Source organism: Rissa tridactyla, chromosome 2 (genome assembly GCF_028500815.1).
Source record: "Rissa tridactyla isolate bRisTri1 chromosome 2, bRisTri1.patW.cur.20221130, whole genome shotgun sequence".
NCBI classification, from domain to species: domain Eukaryota; kingdom Metazoa; phylum Chordata; class Aves; order Charadriiformes; family Laridae; genus Rissa; species Rissa tridactyla.
The window spans coordinates 1,181,033-1,205,698 of record NC_071467.1 but is presented as its reverse complement, the minus strand read 5'-3'; the positions used below and the strand labels follow the sequence as shown (position 1 = coordinate 1,205,698).

At 53.7% G+C, this 24,666-nt stretch overlaps 3 protein-coding genes across 3 annotated transcripts; all 3 read left to right on the top strand.

Annotated features, from left to right (window-relative positions):
- The first annotated feature begins 366 nt into the window (after window positions 1-366).
- On the top strand, window positions 367-5,185 carry LOC128905404 (feather keratin-like). Its single transcript, XM_054191476.1, has 2 exons — window positions 367-645; window positions 5,108-5,185. The coding sequence occupies exons 1-2, from the start codon at window positions 379-381 to the stop codon at window positions 5,183-5,185; spliced, it is 345 nt and encodes a 114-aa protein (XP_054047451.1). The 5' UTR covers window positions 367-378.
- Window positions 5,186-10,140: 4,955 nt separating this feature from the next.
- On the top strand, window positions 10,141-16,935 carry LOC128905407 (feather keratin-like). The gene is made up of 2 exons (XM_054191480.1): window positions 10,141-10,421; window positions 16,869-16,935. The coding sequence occupies exons 1-2, from the start codon at window positions 10,141-10,143 to the stop codon at window positions 16,933-16,935; spliced, it is 348 nt and encodes a 115-aa protein (XP_054047455.1).
- A 3,200-nt stretch (window positions 16,936-20,135) lies between these two features.
- Window positions 20,136-22,151, top strand: LOC128906320 (feather keratin-like). Its single transcript, XM_054193406.1, has 3 exons — window positions 20,136-20,262; window positions 21,546-21,656; window positions 21,817-22,151. Exons 1-3 carry the CDS (start codon window positions 20,136-20,138, stop codon window positions 22,149-22,151), a joined length of 573 nt encoding a protein of 190 aa, XP_054049381.1.
- The last annotated feature ends 2,515 nt before the right edge of the window (window positions 22,152-24,666 follow it).

Genomic DNA, 24,666 nt, shown 5'->3' with positions numbered 1-24,666 from the left:
ATGGAATTGGAGAATTTCAGAAAACAAAGAACACAACCACGTCATTACTCGTGAGGCTGTGTCATGCAAAAGTTGTTTGTGGAAAAGGCCATCATGCGCCAAGCCTGTCCCGCCCCTCCAGGACCAACATAAAAGCCGGCCCAGCGCCTCTCTCCCTCACACACTTCTCCTCACGCCGCCTCCTCCACCCTCAACAAGGTGAGTCTCAACACACTGACCCTCCTTGTCCTCACTCACTTGGCCCTTCTCCTCCAGCTCCCCACAGCCCCACACCACCCCTCCACACTCCCTCGCCCTCCTCCAACACTGACCCACACATCCCCACGACCCTCACCTTTCTCCACACCCTCTCTTCCAGGGACCCTCCACACCACACACATGGCTTGCAACAACCTCTGCAGCCCCTGTGGACCCACCCCGCTGGCTAACAGCTGCAACGAGCCCTGCGTCAGGCAGTGCGAGGCCTCCCGCGTCGTCATCCAGCCTTCCACCGTGCAGGTCACCCTGCCAGGACCCATCCTCACCTCCTTCCCCCAGAGCACCTTTGTCGGATCCTCCGCATCCGCTGCCGTGGGCAATGAACTCAGTGCCCAGGGAGTGCCCATCTCCTCCGGCGGCTTCGGCTTCGGGTACGGCTACGGCTTGGGAGGCCTGGGCTGCTTCAGCGGCAGGAGAGGCTGCTACCCCTGCTAAGGGCACTTACCACCACCCCTGACAAAACCCTGACATCCTGGAAGCCACAGTATTGATGAAGGACACATCCCTGGGTCTTTCCTAGCACATAGGCCTGCTGTCCATGCATCTTTATCTCAAGGCTCCAAGGAAGAGGGATGGGGACAGTCCTTCTCTTCTCCCACTTCCTTCTTTGCAGTTCAACTTCTGCTATATCCACTACTCTCCGCTGCAACCACATTCTGACAAGCCAGAGCCCAACAACGAGCTCCACTGTGCAACTCCCACTGCGGGGCAGGAAGACCTTGCTGCTCTGGCAAGATCTCTCTCACACAAGGGAGCTTGGATGATGGTCACCCTACCTGCAACTCTGACTAGCTCCCTTGCACTTGGCATTCCTGCCTTTGCATTCTTTTCCATCAATAAAGTTCTCTTGCATTCCACCTGAGATGCCTCCGTTTCCTTTTTTTCTCACAAGGCTCTTCCAGCCTCACTCAACACAAAGCCACAGCTACAGAGACCATCGGGGTGGGTGGGAAAGGGCCACAGGGCCGGTCTTAGGAACTATGGCCCCAGCAACAACCACAGCACAGAGCAGCACAGGGGGGCTTCCAGAACCTGACACAAGCCCTTCACTTACCCAAAGGCTTGGACATATTAACGCACTTCCAACCAAGGCTCTGACACAAGCTCCCCATGCCAGCACGCACTTCACCAACTCTCTTCCGCAGCATGACCCTCTCACCAGCACAGCAGGCAGAATCACAGCAAACACAATCATTCACTGCACAAGGAACCTCTGGACATCATCTACTTCAACAACACCCGCTCAAAGAGAGTCAACTCAAGCAGGCACTCCACAGCCTTGTCCAGTCAGCTTTTCAGTATCTCCAAGGATGAAGTCTCCAACACCTCTCTCTACAACCCCTTTTCACCTGTTAGACCACCGTCACGGTCATACTGAAAAAGGCTGGCCTTCTCTTCCATGGAAGTGGCACGTCTTTTCAGCTTTTCTCATTCCCCATGCCTCGGCCATGGGCACCCATGACAAGGGTCTGACTCCCCTCTCCTCCTTCCCTCCTGACATCGCTTCACCTGCGATAGAGTTGACTTTCTCACTAGCAGCTGGTAGACTGCTAGGTTTTGCATGTGGGATGAGAATGGCGTTGAGAGCCCACTACTCTTTCTGGTTGTTGCTAAGCGCTCAAGGCCTTTTCTGCTCCTCACACTGCCCTGCCAGCGAGTAGGCTGGGAGTGCACAAAAGGCTGGGAAGTGACACGGCCAGGACAGCTGACCCCAACTGACCAAATGATAGTCCATGCCAGGTGAAGGCGTGCTCAGTATATAATGCATGGCAAAGATGAAAGAACGGTGTAATGAACGGACGTACGGCGTTTGTCTTTCCAAATAACTGATGTGCATCATGGAGCCCTTCTTTCCTGGAGACATGGCTGAACACTTGCATTCCAATGGGAAGTATTCAAAGAATTGTGTGGTTTCTTTGATGCCACTCGTGGCTTTTGCTCTACCTACAGAACTATTTCTACCTCAGCACACGCATTTTTTCACTTTTCCTCTTCTGATTCTCTTCCCCATCCTGCCGAGGGGGAAGCGAGCGAGCGGCTGCATGGTTCTCAATGCTCGCTGGGTTTGCACCACTGAAACTCCCATCTGGGATTTAGAGACATTGATGACAGCTCATCAATGAACGTGGCCTTGCCTCCTGGCTGAGAAACCTCCCAGCTCTCTCTGCTTCTCCTCAATGAAGGATGCTTCAGTCCCTTCAGCATCTGGGTGGCCCTGCACTCACCTTGCTCCACTAAGTCCATGCCCTTCCAGAAATCACAGAATCATTGAGGTTGTGTTTTGGGTGAATGCCAGCTGGCAACAAAGAACCATGCGGCCACTCCTTCACCACCCCCACAGCTGCAGGATGTGGGGGAGAATCGGAAGAAAGAGGGAAAACTCACGGCTTGAGATAAAGGCAGTTTAACAGAACAGCAGAGGATAGAGGAAATCAAGAACAACAGAACTTGCAGAGGAATGTACAAAAACCGATTCATTTATCACCACTCACCAGCCTGACCTGGGAAGTCCCAAGCCCACTCCCAAGCAGCGATCTCCAACTCCCTCCCCCTGGAAGCTCCCCCAGCTATACACTGGGCACGGCATCTCATGGCATCGAGTACCTGTGTCCTGTCCTTCACTACTTCCCATGGGCAGGCAGGAGTTCAGCTGCCTGCAGGAAAGCAGGGCTCCATAATGCGTGATGTTTCTTGGGAAGACTAATGTCATAACTCCAAGAGTGCCTCCCGCCTTCTTTGTTCTTCCCCCAGCATTATGTATTGAGCATAATGTTGCACGGCACGGACTATCCCTTTGGTGAGTTCTGATCAGCTGTGCTGGCTCTGTCTCCTCCCAGCTTTTTGTGCCCTCCCAGCCTACTTGCTGGCAGGGTGGTGTGAGGAGCAGAAAAGGCCTTGAGTGCTTAGCAAGAGCTGAAAACAGTAGTGGGCTGTCAATAGCATTCTCATCCCAAATGCAAAACAGAGCACCCTACCAGCTGCCAGGAAGGGAGTCACTTCTATCCCAGCTGAAACCTTACTAAGGAGGGAATGAGGAGAGGGGAGTCAGACTCTTCTCTCAGGTGCCCACAACCAGGGCAAGTGATGATGGAGAAAGATGAAAAGAGGCGCCTTTTCCTTGGAAGAGAAGGCATGCTGTTTTCAGCGTGAGTGTGGTCAAAGATTGGAACCGGCTGTGCAGAGAGGCGTTGGACCCTCCATCCTTGGAAATACTGAAGACCTGTGTGGACATGGTTGCGGAGAGCCTGCTTGAGCTGATGCTGTTTGAGCAGGTTCGGTTGAAGTAGAGGATGTCCATAGGATCCTTGGGCAGTCAATGATTCTCGTTGCTGTGATTCTGCCTGCTGTGCTGGCCACAGGGTCATGCTGGGGAAGAGAGTTGGCAAAGTGTGTGCTGCCATGGGGAGCTTGTGTCAGAGGCTGCAGTAGAAGTGCATTAGCATGTGCAAGCCTTTGTTTGGGTAAGTGAAGGGCTTGTGTCACGTTCTGGAAACCGCCCTGTGCTGCTCTGTGCTGCTGTTGTAGCTGGGGACATACTTCCTAAGAGGGGTCCTGTAGCCCTTTTCGCACTCACCCCAGTTGCCTCCTGAGCCCTGGCTTTGTGTTGCATGAGGTTGGAAGAGCCTTGGGAAAAGAAAGGAAGTGGAGGCATCTCATGCTGGGATGCAGAACTTTAACGAGTTTATTGCCAAAAGACCTGCTCCAGCATTGGTTTCTCTCCATGGGATCAAAGCCTCCTTTGGGAATCCACCTGCTTCGACGGGGGTTCCTCCGCAGGCTGTAGGTAGATATCTGCTCCACTGTGGACCACCATGGGCTGCATATCTACAACATGCTTGACCATGGTCTTCAAAACGAGATGCAGGGAAATCTCTGCTCCAGTGCCTGGAGCACCTCCTCCCACTCCGTCTTCACTGACCTTGGGGCAGCGCCGAATGCCTGGCACCCCTCCAAAGCCCAGGCCGGCCTGCCAGGGCTGTGAGGAAATGGGGCCCCCTCTTCACAACGCACCCGCAAACCACACCACACAACTGACACAAAATGACCTCACTTATGACACACCACCTCTGGAATGCTTTGGCCATGTCTCCTGAATACCCTGAAACGCTGCATGCATGCACATCCTTCAAACTACTTACTCTAACTTAAAAGCTGCCACCAGGGTGAGATGGACATGAGGAGAAGATGAAAAGGGGCTGTTATGGTAAGGAAAACGCAACGCACATCATTCCTTGAGTGGCTGCAGCATGGAATGACTCATTGCTGAAAAACACAGTCAGGCGCCAAGCCTGTCCCACCCCTCCACGACCAGCATAAAAGCCGGCCCAGCGCCTCTCTCCCTCACACACTTCTCCTCACGCCTTCTCCTCCACCCTCAACAAGGTGAGTCTCAACCCCATGACCCTCCTTCTTCTCAACCACCTGGTCCCTCTCCTCCACCAAGCTCTGCCCACAGCCTCAAGAGCGCTCACGCCTCCACACTGCCACGCTCCCCACAGCCCCACAACAGCCCTCCACACTCCCTCGCCCTCCTCCAACACCGACCCTCACACCCCCACCACCCTCACCTTTCTCAACACCCTCTCTTCCAGGGAAACTCCACACCACACACATGGCCTGCAACGACCTCTGCGGCCCATGCGGACCCACCCCGCTGGCTAACAGCTGCAACGAGCCCTGCGTCAGGCAGTGCGAGGCCTCCCGCGTCGTCATCCAGCCTTCCACCGTGCAGGTCACCCTGCCAGGACCCATTCTCAGCTCCTTCCCCCAGAGCACCTTTGTCGGATCCTCCGCATCCGCTGCCGTGGGCAATGAACTCAGCGCCCAGGGAGTGCCTGTCTCCTCCGGCGGCTTCGGCTTCGGCTACGGCTACGGCTTGGGAGGCCTTGGCTGCTACGGTGGCAGAAGAGGCTGCTACCCCTGCTAAGGGCCACCGCCACCACCCTTCGTAGCTGATCTCTCTCGTGCAGGGGACTTTGGTTGATGGTTGCCCTACTAATACCTCAGACCATCTCCCTTCCCCTTAGCACCTCTGCCTTTGCAATCTTTTCCCTCAATAAAGTTCTCTTGCATCTCAGCCTCAAACGCCTCCACTTCCTTTCTTCTCACAAGGCTCTTCCAACCTCACCCAACACAAGGCCAGGGTTACAGAGACCATTGGGGTGGATGGAAAAGGGCTAGAAGACCTCTCGTAGGAACTATGGCCCCAGCAAAAACAACAGCACAGGGCAGCACGGGGGAGCTCCCAGAACCTTACACAAGCCCTTCACTTGCCCAAACAAAGGCTTGCACATAATAATCACAGAATCACAGAATCTTACTGGTTGGAAGGGACCTCTGAGATCATCGAGTCCAACCACAAAAAAAAAAAAAAAAAAAAAAAAGCACCCACCTACTAAACTCCACACCCACAACCCCACACACAACACCCCACCACAAACAATAATCTTGGGCACTAGAGCATGCCCTGAAGAGCCATGTCTACACATTTCTTAAATACCTCCAGGGATGGTGACTCCACCACCTCCCTGGGCAGGCTGTTCCAGTGCCTGACCACTCTTTCAGTAAAGTCATTCTTCCTAATATCTAATCTAAATCTCCCTTGCCGCAGCTTCATACCATTTCCTCTGGTCCTGTCGCTATTCCCTTGGGAGAAGAGGCCAACCCCTGCCTCTCTACAGTTTCCTTTCAGGTAGCTGTAGAGGGCAATGAGGTCTCCCCTCAGCCTCCTCTTCTCCAAACTAAACATGCCCAGCTCCCTCAGCCTCTCCTCATAGGACTTGTTCTCCAGACCCCTCACCAGCTTGGTGACTCTCCTCTGGACGCACTCCAGCACTTCAATGTCTTTCCTGTAGTGAGGGGCCCAAAACTGAACACAGTACTCGAGGTGAGGCCTCACCAGTGCCGAGTACAGAGGCACGATGACTTCCCTACTCCTGCTGGCCACGCTATTCCTGATACAAGCCAGGATGCCATTGGCCCCCTTGGCCACCTGGGCACACTGCTGGCTCATGTTAAGCCGGTTGTCCACTAACACTCCCAGGTCCTTTTCTGCCGGGCAGCTTTCCAGCCACTCTTCCCCAAGCCTGTAGCGTTGCCCGGGGTTGTTGTGACCAAAATGCAGGACCCGGCACCTGGCCTTCTTAAACCTCATCCCATTGGCCTTGGCCCATTGATCCAACCTGTCTAGATCCCTCTGTAAAGCCTTCCGACCCTCAAGCAGATCAACACTCCCACCTAGTTTGGTGTCATCCGCAAACTTACTGAGGGTGCATTCAATCCCCTTGTCTAGATCATCAATAAAGATATTGAACAAGACTGGCCCCAAGACTGAGCCCTGAGGGACACCACTGATGACCGGCCGCCAACCAGATTTTGCTCCATTAATCACAACTCTCTGGGCACGGCCATCCAGCCAGTTTTTTATCCAGCGGAGGGTACACTTGTCTATGCCATGATTCTCCAGTTTCTCCAGGAGAATGCCATGGGGGACGGTGTCGAAGGCCTTACCAAAGTCCAGGTAGACAACATCCACAGCCTTGCCCTCATCGAGAAAGCGGGTCACATGGTCATAGAAAGAGATCAAGTTGGTCAGGCAGGACCTCCCTTTCCTAAACCCATGCTGGCTGGCCCTGATCCCTTGGCTGCCCTGCACTTGCCTTGAGAGCTCACTCAGGATGATCCTCTCCATGATCTTTCCCGGTACCGAGGCCAGGCTGACAGGCCTGTAGTTTCCGGGATCCTCCTTCCGGCCCTTCTTGTAGATGGGCGTCACGTTGGCCACCCTCCAGTCATCCGGCACCTCTCCTGTTGACCAGGATTGTTGATAGATAATGGAGAGAGGCTTGGTGAGCTCTCCTGCCAGCTCCCTGAGAACTTTTGGGTGAATCCCGTCCGGCCCCATAGACTTATGCGTGTCCAGGTGCATAAGCAAATCATTAACTACTTCCTCCTGGATTACAGGGGAGTTGTCCTGTTCTCCGTTCTTATCTTCCAGCCCAAGAAGCTGAACACCCTGGGGGTAGCTGGTCTGACTATTAAAGACAGAGGCAAAGAAGGCATTAAGTAGCTCAGCCTTCTCCTCGTCCTTGGTTGCAAGGTTTCCCCCCGCATCCAGTAAGGGATGGACATTCTCTGTCACTCTCTTTTTGTTGATGTATTTATAGAAACTTTTTTTGTTGTCCCTTATGTTAATTGCCAGGTTGAGTTCCAGCTGGGCTTTTGCCTTCCTGATTTTTTCTCTGTATGACCTAACACGATCTCTGTACTCCTCCTGAGTTGCCTGTCCCCTCTTCCAAAGGTGATAAACCTTCCTTTTTTCCTTAAGTCCCATCAAGAGCTCTTTGTTCATCCAGGCCGGCCATTTTCCCCGCCCTTTAATTGTGCGCCTCATGGGGACAGCCTGCTCCTGGGCCTTTAGGATTTCCCTCTTAAAGAGCGTCCAGCCTTCCTGGGCTCCTTTGTCTCTCAGGACTACCTCCCACGGGACTCTCCCAACCAGGGTTCTGAACAGGCTAAAGTCTGCCCACCGGAAGTCCAAGATGGAGGTTTTGTTAACCCCCTTCCTTACCTCACTATGGATGGAAAACTTAACCATTTCATGGTCACTAAGCCCAAGACGGCCTCCGACCTCCACGTCCCCCACTAGCCCTTCTTTGTTTGTGAACAGTAGGTCTAGCAAGGCACCTCCCCTGGTAGGCTCACCTACCATTTGTGTCAGGAAGTTATCCTCCATACACTCGAGGAACCTCCTAGCCTGCCTGCTCTCAGCCGTGTTATATTTCCAGCAGATGTCTGGTAAGTTGAAGTCCCCAACTAGAACAAGGGCTGGCGTTTGCGAGACTGCAGCCAGCCGCTTATAGAATACCTCATCAACCTGCTCATCCTGGTTGGGTGGTCTATAGCAGACTCCCAGCACAAAATCACCTTTGTTAGCCTTCCCTTTCACCCTTACCCATAAACACTCAACTTCTTCATCACTGGAGTCTACCTCTATAGAGTCAAACAACTCCCTAATGTACAGAGCCACACACACCCCCCCTCCTTCCTTGCCTATTCCTTCTGAAGAGCTTATAGCCACTCATTGCAGCATTCCAGTCATGACCATCATCCCACCACGTTTCCGTGATGGTGACTATGTCGCAGTTGTCCTGCTGCACAATGGCATATAGCTCATCCTGTTTGTTGCCCATGCTACGTGCATTAGCGTAGATGCACTTGACCTGGGCTACTGATTTCACCCCCATCTTTGGCCCTTGACACTCAGGTTCATTACCAGCAGGCCTGGTTTTATCCCCTTCCCCCTTAACTTTCGGCTTAAAGCTCTGTCCATGAGCTTTGTTAACTCTTAGCCTAGTACCCTTTTCCCCTTCTAGGAAAGGGTTTTCCCAATGTTCTCTAGCAGTAATTTCTAAACGTCTATCACCGTTCTCTGATGAAATGTCAGAGTGGGAGTCCTCACTAATGTGGTCTCCTTCAAACCATGGCATGCTTTCCTCAGGTTTAATCTTGACAGGCCCAGTTATCTCCCCTTCCCCCCTCCTATCTAGTTTAAAGACCGGTCAATGAGCCCTGCTAACTCCTGCCCCAAAATTCTTTTCCCCCTCTGCACTTCGAACCAACCTTCTGGCACAAGCTCCCCATGGCAGCACACACTTCACCAACTCTCTTCCCCAATACGACCCCCTGGCCACCACAACAGGTAGAATCACAACAAACTGAATCTTTGCACGAGGATCTGGACATCATCTACTTCCACCCAGTCTGCCCACACGGGCTCAGCTGGAGCACCTTGTTCAGCACCATGTCCAGTCAGGTGTTCAGTATCTCCAAGGATGGAGTCTCCAACACCAGGCTTAACAACATCCACAGCCTTGCCCTCATCCATCCACTAAGCGGCTCTCCTTGTCAAAGGACGAGATCAGGTTAGGCCAGCAGGACTCTTCATAAAGCCACGCTGACTGGGCCTCATCACCTGGGTGTCCTGTATGTGCCATGTGATGGCACTCAACATGATCAGCTCCATAACATTTCCAAGCACCAAGGTAAAACAGAGAGGCCTTTCTCTCTTATACTTACCAACAAGAGGGTCACCAAGGCACCCACAAAACACACCCAACGGGAAAAGCCAGCCTCAAAGACAGCCGTAGTCACCTGGGATCAAGGCTGGGATGGAGCAAATGCAGGGGAAGGGGCAGCACCTCATGACTGCCACACCATCAAAGTGCACAACAGACAGGGCTGCGAGGAAACGGGGGCCCCTCTTCGCAACACACCCACAAACCACACCACACCAGTGCCACGGCATGACCTCACTGAACACACCCCACCTCTCCTACGCTTTAGTCCCGTCTTCTGTTCAGCCTGACAAGCGACAACAAAACCAAGTCTTTGGCCTCTAATACTGGAACTTGAAAGCTGCCGGCGCGGCCAACTGGACACGTCCTCAAGTGGAGGACACGAAAAGGGAGTGATGTGGGAAGGAAATGACACCCCACCTGATTACTCGCCAGGCTGTGGCATGCAAGAGCTGCTTGCTGCAGAAAACCATCATGCGCAAAGTCTCTCCCACCCCTCCAGGACCAGCATAAAAGCCGGCCCAGCAACTCTCCCTCACACACTTCTCCTCACGCCTTCTCCTCCACCCTCAACAAGGTGAGCCTCAACCCCATGACCCTCCTTCTCCTCACCCACCTGACCCCTCTCCTCCACCACGCTCTGCCCACAGCCTCAACACCCCTCATTCCGCCCCACCACCACACTCCCCACAACCCCACACCATCCTCCACACTCCCTCGCCCTCCTCCAACACTGACTCTCACACCCCCACGACCCTCACCTTTCTCCACACCCTCTCTTCCAGGGACCCTCCACATCACACACATGGCCTGCAACGACCTCTGCCGCCCCTGCGGACCCACCCCGCTGGCTAACAGCTGCAACGAGCCCTGCGTCAGGCAGTGCGAGGACTCACGCGTCGTCATCCAGCCCCCCACTGTGGTGGTCACCCTGCCAGGACCCATCCTCAGCTCCTTCCCCCAGAGCACCTTTGTCGGATCCTCCGCATCCGCTGCCGTGGGCAATGAACTCAGCGCCCAGGGAGTGCCCGTCTCCTCCGGTGGCTTCGGCTATGGCTACGGCTATGGCTTGGGAGGCCTTGGCTGCTACGGTGGCAGAAGAGGCTGCTACCCCTGCTAAGGGCCCTCGCCACCACCCCTGACACCAACCATGGCAAACTTGAACCAACAGCATAAATGGAGAACACACCTCCGGGCCCTTCCTAGCACACAGACCTGCTGGCCACGGATCATGCTCTCAAGGCACCAAGGAAACAGGGAAAGGCCAGCGCCAACTGCCTGGAACCACGGCCCATGCACTTCCTCCTCTTCTCTCACTTCCTTCTTTGCATCGCCCCTTCTCCTATGTCCACTACTCTCCGCTGCAACCACTCCCGGACAAGCCAAAGCCCAACAATGATCTCCACTATGCCACTCCCACTGTGGGCCAAGAAGACCTCGGTGCTTCGGCAAGATCTACTGCACTTAAGGGACTTCGCCTGATGGTTGCCCTACTAACACCTCAGACCATCTCCCTTCCCCTTAGCACCTCTGCCTTTGCAATCTTTTCCCTTAATAAAGTTCTCTTGCATCGCAGCCTAAGACGCCTCCACTTCCTTTCTTCTCACAAGGTTCTTCCAACCTCACCCAACACAAGGCCAGGGCTACAGAGACCATTAGGGTGCCTGGAAAAGGGCTACAGGATCTCTCTTAGGAAGTATGTCCCCAGCAAATAAAAACAGCACAGGGCAGAACAGGGGAGCTTCCAGAACCTCACACAAGACCTTCACTTGACCAAACAAAGCTTGGACATGTTAATGCACTTCTACCCAAGACTCTCACACAAGCTCCCCATGGCAGCGTGCACTTCACAGAATCACAGAATCACAGAAACTTCAGACTTGGAAGGGACCTCTAGAGATCATCTAGTCCAACTCCCCTGCTAAAGCAGGGTTGCCTAGAGCCCATTACTCAGGACTGCATCCAGGCGAGTCTTGAAAATCACCAGAGAAGGGGACTCCACACCCTCCCTGGGCAGCCTGTTCCAGTGCTCTGTCACCCTCACTGTAAAGAAGTTTTTCCCTGTATTTGAATGGAACTTCCTATGTTCTAACTTGTGCCCGTTGCCCCTCGTCCTGTCACTGGGAACCAATGAAGAGAGTCTGGCACCATCCTCCTTCAACCCACCCTTTAGATACTTATATGCCATAATAAGGTCTTCCCTCGGCCTTCTCTTCTCCAGGCTAAAGAGTCCCAGCTCTCTCAGCCTTTCCTCGTAAGAGAGATGCTCCAGTCCCTCAATCATCTTAGTTGCCCTACGCTGGACCCGCTCCAGTACTTCCCTGTCTCTCTTGAACTGGGGAGCCCAAAACTGGATGCAGTATTCCAGTTGTGGCCTCAGCAGTGCAGAGTAGAGGGGGAGAATGACCTCCTTTGACCTACTGGCCACACTCTTCCCTATGCAGCCCAGGATTCCCTTGGCCTTTTTGGCAACAAGGGCACATTGTTGGCTCATGGATAATTTCTTGTCTACACTTCACCAGCTCTCCTCCCCAGCATGACACCGTGGCCAGCACAGCAGGCAGAATCACAGCAAACACAATCATTGACTGCACAAGAAACCACTGGAGATCATCTGCTTCAACACAGACTTCTAAAACGGGGTCATCTCGAGGAGGCTCTCCACGACCATGTCAAGTCAGCTTTTCAGTATCTCCAAGGATGGAGTCTCCAAAACCTCCCTGCACACCCAACTCCACTATTTGACCACCCTCCCACGGAAAAAGCCTTGCCTTCTCTTCCAAGGAAATGGCACGTCTTTTCAGCTTTCTCCATTCCCCCTTGCCCTGGCTGTGGGCGCCCATGAGGAGACTCTGACTCCCCTCTCCTCATTCCCTCCTGTCGTAGTTTCAGCTGGGCTAGAGTTGACTCTCTTACTAGCAGCTCGTACAGTGCTATGTTCTGGATTTGGGATGAGAAGGCGGTTGATAGGCTACTAATGTTTCCGGGTATTTCTAAGCACTCAAGGCCTTTTCTGCTCCTCAAACCGCCCCGCCAGCAAGTACGCTGGGAGTGCAAAAAAAAGGCTGGAGGTGACACGGCTGGGACAACTGACCCCAACTGACCAAAGACGTAGTCCATGCCATATGACGGCATGCTCGGTATATAAAGCTGATGGAAAAAAGAGGCGGGGGATGTTCAGACTTACGACATTTGCCTTCCCAGCAACCAGTATGTGTTGTGGAGCCCTGCTTTCCCGGAGACGGATGAACACCTGCCTGCCACGGGAAGTAGTGAATTAACTCCATGTTTTGCTTTGCTTCATGCACAGCTGTTGCTCTACCTATTAAACTGTCTTTATCTCAACCCATGTGTCTTTTCACTTTTATACTTCTGATTCTCTTTCCCATCCTGCCATGGCAGGAGTGAGCACGCGGCTGCGGGATCCTAGTTGCTGGCTGGGGTTCTGGAATCATAGAATGGTTTACATTAGTAGGGACAGAATCCCAGAATCCCAGAATCCCAGAATGACAGGGGTTGGAAGGGACCTCTGGAGATCATCTAGTCCAACCCCCCTGCCAAAGCAGGGTCACTTGGAGCAGGTGGCACAGGAACACGTCCAGGTGGGTTTTGAATATCTCCAGAGACGGAGACGCCACACTCTCTCTGAGCACTCTCTTCCAGTGCTCTGCCACCCTCAAAGGCAAGAAGTTCCTCCTCATGTTTAGATGGCACTTCCTATGTTCAAGTTTGTGTATATTACCTGAACCTTACAGATCATCTAATTCCAACCCCCTGCCATGGGCAGGGACACCGCCTACCAGACCAGGTTGCTCAAAGCCCCACCCAGCCTGGCCTTGAACACCTCCAGGGATGGGGCCTTCGCAGCTGCCCTGTGCAACATGTTCCAGTGTCTCACCACCCTCAGAGGGAAAAATGTATTTCTCATATCTCATTTCAATCTACCCGCGTCCCGTGTGAAGCCATTACCCCTCCTCCTATCACTACGTGCCCTTGTAAAAAGTTCCTCTCCAACTTTCGTGGAGGCACCATTCAGACATTGGAAAGCTGCTATAAGGTCTCCCTGGTGTCTTCTCTTCTCCAGGCTGAACAACCCCAACTCTCTCAGCCTGTCCTCACAGCAGAGGGGCTCCAGCCCCCTCATCGTCTTCGTGGCCCTCCTCTGGCCCTCCTCCAACAGGGCCATGTCCTTCTTCTGTTGGGAACTCCACAGCTGGATGCAGTACTCCAGGTGGGGTCTCACGAGAGAAGAGCAGAGGGGCAGAGTCACCTCCGTCCACCTGATGGTCCTGCTTCTTTTGACACAGCCCATTATGCTGACACAGCCCAAAACCCGCTGGATTGCTGGCCTTCCAGCGCACATTGCCCGCTCATCTTGAGCTTCTCATCCACCAGCACCCCCAAGTCCCTCTCCTCAGGCCTCTTCTCAAGCCATTCTCTGCCCAACCTGAATTTGGGATTGGGATTGCCGTGACCCACGTGCATGACCTTGCGCTTGGCCTGCTTGAACTTCACGAGGTTTACACGGGCCCTCCTCTCAAGCCTCTCCAGGTCCCTCTGGATGGCATCCCTTCCCTCCAGCATGTCAACCGCACCACACACCTTGGTCTCATCGGCAAACTTGCTGAGGGTGCACTCGATCATAGAATCATAGAATCATAGAATTGCTGAGGTTGGAAGGGACCTTTAAGATCATCAAGTCCAACCTTTAACCTACCCTGACAAAAGCCACTTCTAAACCATGTCCCTAAGTGCCCCATCTACCCTTTTTATAAACATCTCCAGGGGTGGTGAATCCACCACCTCCCTGGGCAGCCTATTCCAATGTTTAATAACCCTTTCAGTGAAAAAATGTTTCCTGATATCCAATCTAAACCTCCCCTGACATAACGTGAACCCATTTCCTCTCGTCCTATCACTTGTCACCAGGGAGGTCAGCCCCCATCTCTCTACAACCACCTTTCAGGTAGTTGTAGAGGGTGATAAGGTCTCCCCTCAGCCTCCTCTTCTCCAGGCTAAACAACCCCAGCTCCCTCAGTCGTTCTTCATAAGGTTTGTCCTCCAGACCCCTCACCAGCTTTGTAGCCCTTCTCTGGACACCCTCCAACACCTCGATGTCCCTCTTGTAGCGAGGGGCCCAAAACTGAATGCAGTACTCGAGGTGGGGCCTCACCAGTGCCGAGTACAGGGGGATGATCACTTCCCTAGTCCGCCTCACCACACTATTCCTGATACAGGCTAGGATGCTGTTGGCCTTCTTGGCCACCTGGCCACACTGCTGGCTCATATTCAGCCGGCTGTCCACAAACACCCCCAGGTCCTTTTCTGCCGGGCTGCTTTCGAGCCACTCTGCCCCAATCCTGTAGCGCTGCATGGGGTTGTTGTGACCCAAGTGCAGGACCCGGCACTCGGCCTTGTTGAACCTCATACCATTGCTCTCAGCCCATCGGTCCAGCCTGTCCAGATCCCTCTGCAGAGCCAACCTACCCTCAAGCAGATCAACACGCCCGCCCAGTTTAGTGTCATCTGCAAACTTACTGAGGGTGCATTCGATCCCTTCATCCAGATCATTGATAAAGATATTAAAGAGAACCGGCCCCAGCACCGAGCCCTGGGGGACACCACATGTGACCGGACACCAACTGGATTGAACTCCATTTACCACCACTCTCTGGGCACGGCCATCCAGACAGTTTTTTACCCAGCAAAGAGTACACCTGTCCAGGCCATGAGCAGCCAGTTTCTCCAGGAGAATGCTGTGGGAAACAGTGTCAAGCGCTTTGCAAAACTCCAAGTAGATAACATCCACAGCTTTTCCCTCATCCACTAAGTGGGTCACCTTATCATAGAAGGATATTAGGTTTGATAGGCACCACCTGCCCTTCACAAACCCATGCTGACTGGGCCTGATCACCCTGTTCTCCTGCATGTGCCGTGTAATGGCACCGAGGAGGATCTGTTCCATGACCTTCCCAGGCACCGAGGTCAGACTGACCGGCCTGTAGTTCCCCGGATCCTCCTTCCGGCCCTTCTCGTGGATGGGTGTCACATTGCCGACCTCCCGGGTTCTCCAGGACTGCTCATAAAGGATGCAAAGTGGCCTGGCGAGCACTTCCGCCAGCTCTTTCGTACTGTCCATGGCACCGACAAAGACGTTAAACAGCACCGCTCCCAGTACCGACTCCTGAGGAACGTCACTCCTCACTGCTCACCACTTGGACATCAAACCCTTAATCAAAAGCCTTCGAGTGCGGCCATCCATCCAGTTCCTTATCCTCCGAGTGCTCCATTGGTCAAATCCATGTCGCTCCAATTTCGGGACCAGCATGTTGTGTGGGACAGTGTCAGACGCTTTGCACATATCCAGGTACATGACGTCTTTTGCTCTTCCCTTATCCACCAACACTGTAACCCTGTCAGAGAACGCCTTGCTGAAGCCATGTTGACTGTCACCGATCACCTCCAAATATTCCATGTGACTTAGCAGAGTTTCCAGGAGGATCTGCTCCATGATCTTGCCGGGCACAGAGGTAAAACTGACCGGACCGTACTTCCCCGCATCTTCCTTGTTTCTTTTTTGAAAAATGGGCGTCATGGTACCCCTTTTCCAAACAGTGGGAACTTCATCCACAGCCTTTCCCTCATCCATCCACTCAGAGGGTCCCCTTGACAAAGAAGGAGATCAGAGTGGTCAGGCAGGACCTGCCCCTCATAAAGCCATGCCGACCTCTCATACGGTTTGTCTGCGTCTGCTGAATGCCTTGAAAAATGCCAATACAACCAAGGCTTTGGCCTCTAAGACTGGCAATTAAAAGCTTCCACCAGGGGCCAACTGGACACGTCCTCAAGACGGGGCCATGAAAATGGAGAATTAGGGAAAAGAAAAGACAACCCACCTCATGACTCACCAGGCTGTGGCATGCAAGAGCTGCTTGCTGAAAAAACACTCTCGTGCGCAAAGCCTGTCCCGCTCCCCCACGACCAGCATAAAAGCCGGCCCAGCGCCTCTCTCCCTCACACACTTCTCCTCACGCCTTCTCCTCCACCCTCAACAAGGTGAGTCTCAACCCCATGACCCTCCTTCTCCTCACCCACCTGGCCCCTCTCCTCCACCACGCTCTGCCCACAGCCTCAACAGCCCTCACGCCTCCACACTGCCACGCTCCCCACAGCACCACAACAGCGCTCCACACTCCCTCACCCTCCTCCAACACTGACCCTCACACCCCCACAACCCTCACCTTTCTCAACACCCTCTCTTCCAGGCACCCTCCACACCACACACATGGCCTACAACGACCTCTGCGGCCCCTGTGGACCCACCCCGCTGGCTAACAGCTGCAACGAGCCCTGCGTCAGGCAGTGTGAGGCCTCCCGCATCGTCATCCAGCCCCCCACTGTAGTGGTCACCCTGACAGGACCCATTCTCACCTCCTTCCCCCAGAGCACTGCCGTCGGATCCTCTGCATCCGCTGCCATGGGCAATGAACTCAGCACCCAGGGAGTGCCCGTCTCCTCCGGTGGCTTCAGCTTCGGCTACGGCTATGGCTTGGGAGGCCTTGGCTGCTACGGTGGCAGAAGAGGCTGCTACCCCTGCTAAGGGCCCTCACCACCACGCCTGACAACAACCACCCACACCATGGAAGCCACGGCATGGATTGAGGAGGCAACTCAAGCATGTTCTGGCACATGGCTTCACCATCCACAGCTCCTCCTCTCAAGGCACCAAGCAAGGAAGCAGGGAAGGGGCCAACCCAGACTGTCTGCAACCATGGCCCATGTACCTCCTCCTCTTCTCCCACTTCCTTCTTTCCATCGCCCCTTCTGCTACGTTCACAACTCTCCGCTGCAAGCACTTGCTGAAGAGGCAAATACCACGTGGGACCTCCAGGGTGCCGCTCCTACTGCAGGCCAGGAAGACCTTGATGCTCTGGCAAGACCTAGCTCACACAGGGGACCTTGGATGATGGTCACCCTACCTGCAACTCAGACCGTCTCTCTCGCACTTAGCGCTTCTACCTTTGAACTTCTCTCTTCCCTCAATAAAGTTCTTCCGCATCCCAGTCTAAGACGCCTCCACTTCCTTTCTTCTCACAAAGTTCTTCCAACCTCACCCAACAGAAAGCCAGGGCTACAGTGCCCATCGGGGTGGGTGCAAGAGGGCCACAGGACCGGTCTTAGGAACTATGGCCCCAGCAACAGCAACAGCACAACAGAGGGGGCTTCCAGAACCTCACACAAGCCCTTCACTTAACAAAAGAAAGCCTTGGGCAACCTCACGCACTTCTACTCATGCCTCCAATGAAAGCTCCTCATGGCAGCACGCACTTCACCAGCTCTCTTCCCCAGCAAGACCCTCTGGCCAACACAGCAGGCAGAGCAACAGAAAACAGAATCCTTGACTGCACAAGGAATCTCTGGAGATAACCTCATTACACCCGACCTTCTCAAACATGGTCAGATTGAGCACGCTGTTCAGCACCAGATCCAGTCAGCTTTTCAGTTTCTACATGATGGAGACTCCAACACCTCTCTGCGCAACCGCTTCCACTCTTGGACCACCCTCCCACGGAAAAAGCCTTGCCTTCTCTTCCAAGGAAATGGCACGTCTTTTCAGCTTTCTCCATTCACCCTTGCCCTGTCTGACTCCCCTCTCCTCATTCCCTCCTGACATGGCTGCAGCTGGGATAGAGTTGACTTGCTCAGCAGCTGGTAGAGTGCTAGGTTTTGCGTTTGCGATGAGAATGGCGTTGAGAGCCCACTAATGGTTTTTGGTTGTTGCTAAGCTCTCAAAGCCTTTTCCGCTCTTCATACCACCCCGCCACCAAGTAGGCCCGGTGTACAGAAAAAGCTGCAAGGTGAGGCGGCCGGTACAGCTGACCCCAGCTGACCAAAGGCATAGTCCATGCCACATGAGAGCACAGTGAGGGAAGAAAGAAGCGGGGAATGTTCAGAGTTATGGCATTTGTCTTCCAAGTAACCGTTATGTCTCACGGAGCCCTTCTTTCCTGGAGACGGCTGAACGCCTGCCTGCCTTGGGAAGTAGTGAAGGAACTCCTTCTTTTGCTTTGCTTGCTTGTGCATCTTTTGCTTTACTTATTAAACTGACATCTCAACGCACAAATTTTTTCACTTTTCCTCTTCGGATTCTCTTTCCCAGCCTGTTGTAGTGGGGAGTGAGCGAGTGGCTGCATGGTTCAGATTGCTGGCTGGCGTGAAACCAAGACACCTCCCATCCGGGATTTAGAGACATTGATGACATCTCCCCTACGCGGCCTTTTCTCCTGGCTGAAGAAACTCCCAGCTCTCTCAGCTTCTCCTCAAGGGAAGGATGCTCCAGTCCCTTCAGCGTCTTGGTGGCCCTGCACTCCACTTGCTCCACCACGTCCATGGCCTTCAAAAACTCACAGAATCGCTGAGGTTGGGAAAGACACTTAAGATCACTGATTCCATCCCTTAACCTAACACTACCAAGTGCCCCACCAAAGCAAGTCCCTTGGGGCCAAGTCTACTCTCTTCTAGATACCTCCAGGGCTGGTGACTCAACCGCTTCCCTGGGAAGCCTATTCCAGTGCTTGACAACCATTTCAGTGAAGACATTTTTCACCAGTGCCCACTACAGGGGGACGATCACTTCCATAGTCCTCCTGGACTCATGACTTCTGATACAGGCCACGATGCTACTGGCCGCCTTGGGCTCCAGGGCACACTGCTGGCTCATACTCAGCTGGCTGTCAAACAACACCCCCAGCTCCTTTTCCAACGGGCAGCTTTCCAGCCGCTCTTCCCCAAGCCTGTAGTGTTGCATGGGGTTCTTGTGAACCAAGTGCAGGACCCGGCACTCAGCTTTTCTGAACCCCACACCATTGGCCTCCTCCCATCGATCCAGCCTGTCCAGATCACTCTCTAAAGCGTCTTACCCTCAAGCAGATCCACACACTCACCCAACTTGGTGTTGCCTGCAAACATTCTGAGGGTGCACTCGACCCCCTTGTCCAGGTCGTTCGTAAAGATACTAAAGAGAACCAGCCCCAGTACTCAGCCTTGGGGAACACCACCTGTGGTGGCAACAATCTGGATTTAGCTCCATTCACCTCTGTGGGCCTGGCCATCCAGCCCGTTTTTTAGCCAGCGAAGTGTACGCCCGTCAGAGCCATGAGCAGGCAGTTTCTGCAGGAGAACACTCTGGGAAACAGTGTCAATGGCTTTACTAAAGTCCAGTTAACAACACTCACAGCCCTTCACTCATCCACCCACTAAGCGCGTCCCCTTGACATAGAAGGAGATCAGGTTAGGCAAGCAGGACCTGCCCTTCATAAAGCCATGCTGGCTGGGCCTCATCACCTGGTTGGCCTCTATGTGCCATACGAAGGCGATCAAGATGATTAGCTCCATAACATTTCCCAGCTCCCAGGTCAGAAAGACAGACCTTTCTCTCAGCTACAAACTTACAAGCAATGGGGGCATCAAAGTGCCCACAGGGCACATCAACAGGGTGTGGCAGGCCTAAAGACAGGCTTAGCCAGCCACAAACGTGCCACGAGATGATGTCACTGGAGATACCCCACCTCTCCTACGCCTTGCCTGTGACTGCTGAATTCCCTGACACGCAGCATCCATACACGTCCTCCAAAATACCTACTCACACTTAAAAGCTACCACCAGGGCCAAGTGGACATATTCACAAGACGACAACATGTAAAGGGAGCGTTGTGGGAAGGAAAACACACCCACCTCAGCACTTGACAGGCTGTGGCATGAAAGAGATGCTTGCTCAAAAATGCAGTCGTGCACGAAATCATGGCCGCAGCTCCGTACTCACGTGCTGCGTGCTTGCCTCCAACTCTCCTCAACAAGCTCCACCTTCCCTTTCTTCCCGTCACGCAGTGTGCAGAGAAATGGCCTCATCCATCGGCACTCACCCAATGTAAACAACCCAAAGGCCCTGGCCCACCAGTATCCCCTGCATGCCAATCCCACTCCCCCTCTGTCTCTTGACACACTCTCTGGCTCTCCAGGAACTCGCCTGCTTTTGCACGCTGCCTCATATGCAATCATGGAGGCACTTGGGTTGGAAAAGACCCTGAACAATCTTGACACCGTTCACCTATGACTACCAACTTCACCAAAAAAACATAGCCCTAAGTCCCACATCTACACGTCTTGTCATTACCTCCAGGGATGGTGATTCAACCACTTCCCGGAGGAGCCTCTTCCAGTGCTTCATAACCCTTCTGGGGATGACATTTTTCCCAGCATCCAAACTGAGCATCCCTATGCACCCTTTAAAGACCTTAATTCTTCTCCTATCACTTGTTACTTGGGATAAGGGACTGACACCTACCTCATTACCACCTCTTTTCAGGTGGGTGTAGTGAGCAATAAGGCGTGCCCTCAGCCTTTTTCTTTCTGCAAACTAAACATGCCCAGTTCCCTAAACTACTCCTAGCAAGTCTTGTTCTCTACATCCTTCACCAGCTTCATTGCTCATCTTCAGATGTGTCGCACCAGAGCCCAGGTTGCAAACTTGCCGGCCACAACTAAGGGGATCCCTACATAAGAGCCAAGAGGAGCCTTTGGGGAGCACGACCAGCCTCCCTACAGCACAGGGCTGCCACGATAATGCCCTCCTCTCACAAACAGCCCTCCTCTGCCTGCTTGAACTGCCTCCACCAGGGACGGCCCCAGCGGGGCACAAACCCAAACACGCAGCCTCCGTTCTCCCACCTACAACCTTAAAAACAAAAGGGGCACCAAGGCAGCCACAGAGCACACCCAACGGGAAAGGCCATGCCCAAAGACAGGCTTAGTGAGCTGGCAGCAAGGCAGGGAAGGAACAAGCGCAATGCAAGGCACAGCGCCTAGTGCCTGGCCCCCCTCCAAAGCCCAGACCAGCCTGCCACGGCTGCAAGAAAATGACGCCCCCTCTTCACAACGCACCCACAAACCACACCACACAACTGCCACGGCATGAACTCCCTGATGACACCCCACCTCTCTTACGCTTTGGTCACGTCTTCTGACAACCCTGATGCGTGCCATCAACACAATGTTTAGGGCCTCTACTACTGGCACTTAAAAGTTGCCGCCAGGGCCGAGTGGACACATCATCAATAAGAGAACATGGAATTGGAGAATTTCAGAAAACAAAGAACACAACCACGTCATTACTCGTGAGGCTGTGTCATGCAAAAGTTGTTTGTGGAAAAGGCCATCATGCGCCAAGCCTGTCCCGCCCCTCCACGACCAGCATAAAAGCCGGCCCAGCGCCTCTCTCCCTCACACACTTCTCCTCACGCCGCCTCCTCCACCCTCAACAAGGTGAGTCTCAACACACTGACCCTCCTTGTCCTCACTCACTTGGCCCTTCTCCTCCAGCTCCCCACAGCCCCACACCACCCCTCCACACTCCCTCGCCCTCCTCCAACACTGACCCACACATCCCCACGACCCTCACCTTTCTCCACACCCTCTCTTCCAGGGACCCTCCACACCACAGACATGGCTTGCAACAACCTCTGCAGCCCCTGTGGACCCACCCCGCTGGCTAACAGCTGCAACGAGCCCTGCGTCAGGCAGTGCGAGGCCTCCCGCGTCGTCATCCAGCCTTCCACCGTGCAGGTCACCCTGCCAGGACCCATCCTCACCTCCTTCCCCCAGAGCACCTTTGTCGGATCCTCTGCATCCGCTGCCGTGGGCAATGAACTCAGTGCCCAGGGAGTGCCCATCTCCTCCGGCGGCTTCGGCTTCGGGTACGGCTACGGCTTGGGAGGCCTGGGCTGCTTCAGCGGCAGGAGAGGCTGCTACCCCTGCTAAGGGCACTCACCACCACCCCTGACAAAACCCTGACAGCCTGGAAGCCACAGTATTGATGAAGGACACATCCCTGGGTCTTTCCTAGCACATAGGCCTGCTGTCCATGCATCTTTATCTCAAGGCTCCAAGGAAGAGGGATGGGGACAGTCCTTCTCTTCTCCCACTTCCTTCTTTGCAGTTCAACTTCTGCTATATCCACTACTCTCCGCTGCAACCACATTCTGACAAGCCAGAGCCCAACAACAAGCTCCACTGTGCAACTCCCACTGCGGGGCAGGAAGACCTTGCTGCTCTGGCAAGATCTCTCTCACACAAGGGAGCTTGGATGATGGTCACCCTACCTGCAACTCTGACTAGCTCCCTTGCACTTGGCATTCCTGCCTTTGCATTCTTTTCCATCAATAAAGTTCTCTTGCATTCCACCTGAGATGCCTCCGTTTCCTTTTTTTCTCACAAGGCTCTTCCAGCCTCACTCAACACAAAGCCACAGCTACAGAGACCATCGGGGTGGGTGGGAAAGGGCCACAGGGCCGGTCTTAGGAACTATGGCCCCAGCAACAACCACAGCACAGAGCAGCACAGGGGGGCTTCCAGAACCTGACACAAGCCCTTCACTTACCCAAAGGCTTGGACATATTAACGCACTTCCAACCAAGGCTCTGACACAAGCTCCCCATGCCAGCACGCACTTCACCAACTCTCTTCCGCAGCATGACCCTCTCACCAGCACAGCAGGCAGAATCACAGCAAACACAATCATTCACTGCACAAGGAACCTCTGGACATCATCTACTTCAACAACACCCGCTCAAAGAGAGTCAACTCAAGCAGGCACTCCACAGCCTTCTCCAGTCAACTTTTCAGTATCTCCAAGGATGAAGTCTCCAACACCTCTCTCTACAACCCCTTTTCACCTGTTAGACCACCGTCACGGTCATACTGAAAAAGGCTGGCCTTCTCTTCCATGGAAGTGGCACGTCTTTTCAGCTTTTCTCATTCCCCATGCCTCGGCCATGGGCACCCATGACAAGAGTCTGACTCCCCTCTCCTCGTTCCCTCCTGACATCGCTTCACCTGCGATAGAGTTGACTTTCTCACTAGCAGCTGGTAGACTGCTAGGTTTTGCATGTGGGATGAGAATGGCGTTGAGAGCCCACTACTCTTTCTGGTTGTTGCTAAGCGCTCAAGGCCTTTTCTGCTCCTCACACTGCCCTGCCAGCGAGTAGGCTGGGAGTGCACAAAAGGCTGGGAAGTGACACGGCCAGGATAGCTGACCCCAACTGACCAAATGATAGTCCATGCCAGGTGAAGGCGTGCTCAGTAGATAATGCATGGCAAAGATGAAAGAACGGTGTAATGAACGGACGTACGGCGTTTGTCTTTCCAAATAACTGATGTGCATCATGGAGCCCTTCTTTCCTGGAGACATGGCTGAACACTTGCATTCCAATGGGAAGTATTCAAAGAATTGTGTGGTTTCTTTGATGCCACTCGTGGCTTTTGCTCTACCTACAGAACTATTTCTACCTCAGCACACGCATTTTTTCACTTTTCCTCTTCTGATTCTCTTCCCCATCCTGCCGAGGGGGAAGCGAGCGAGCGGCTGCATGGTTCTCAATGCTCGCTGGGTTTGCACCACGGAAACTCCCATCTGGGATTTAGAGACATTGATGACAGCTCATCAATGAACGTGGCCTTGCCTCCTGGCTGAGAAACCTCCCAGCTCTCTCTGCTTCTCCTCAATGAAGGATGCTTCAGTCCCTTCAGCATCTGGGTGGCCCTGCACTCCCCTTGCTCCACTAAGTCCATGCCCTTCCAGAAATCACAGAATCATTGAGGTTGTGTTTTGGGTGAATGCCAGCTGGCAACAAAGAACCATGCGGCCACTCCTTCACCACCCCCACAGCTGCAGGATGTGGGGGAGAATCGGAAGAAAGAGGGAAAACTCACGGCTTGAGATAAAGGCAGTTTAACAGAACAGCAGAGGATAGAGGAAATCAAGAACAACAGAACTTGCAGAGGAATGTACAAAAAACGATTCATTTATCACCACTCACCAGCCTGACCTGGGAAGTCCCAAGCCCACTCCCAAGCAGCGATCTCCAACTCCCTCCCCCTGGAAGCTCCCCCAGCTATACACTGGGCACGGCATCTCATGGCATCGAGTACCTGTGTCCTGTCCTTCACTACTTCCCATGGGCAGGCAGGAGTTCAGCTGCCTGCAGGAAAGCAGGGCTCCATAATGCGTGATGTTTCTTGGGAAGACTAATGTCATAACTCCAAGAGTGCCTCCCGCCTTCTTTGTTCTTCCCCCAGCATTATGTATTGAGCATAATGTTGCACGGCACGGACTATCCCTTTGGTGAGTTCTGATCAGCTGTGCTGGCTCTGTCTCCTCCCAGCTTTTTGTGCCCTCCCAGCCTACTTGCTGGCAGGGTGGTGTGAGGAGCAGAAAAGGCCTTGAGTGCTTAGCAAGAGCTGAAAACAGTAGTGGGCTGTCAATAGCATTCTCATC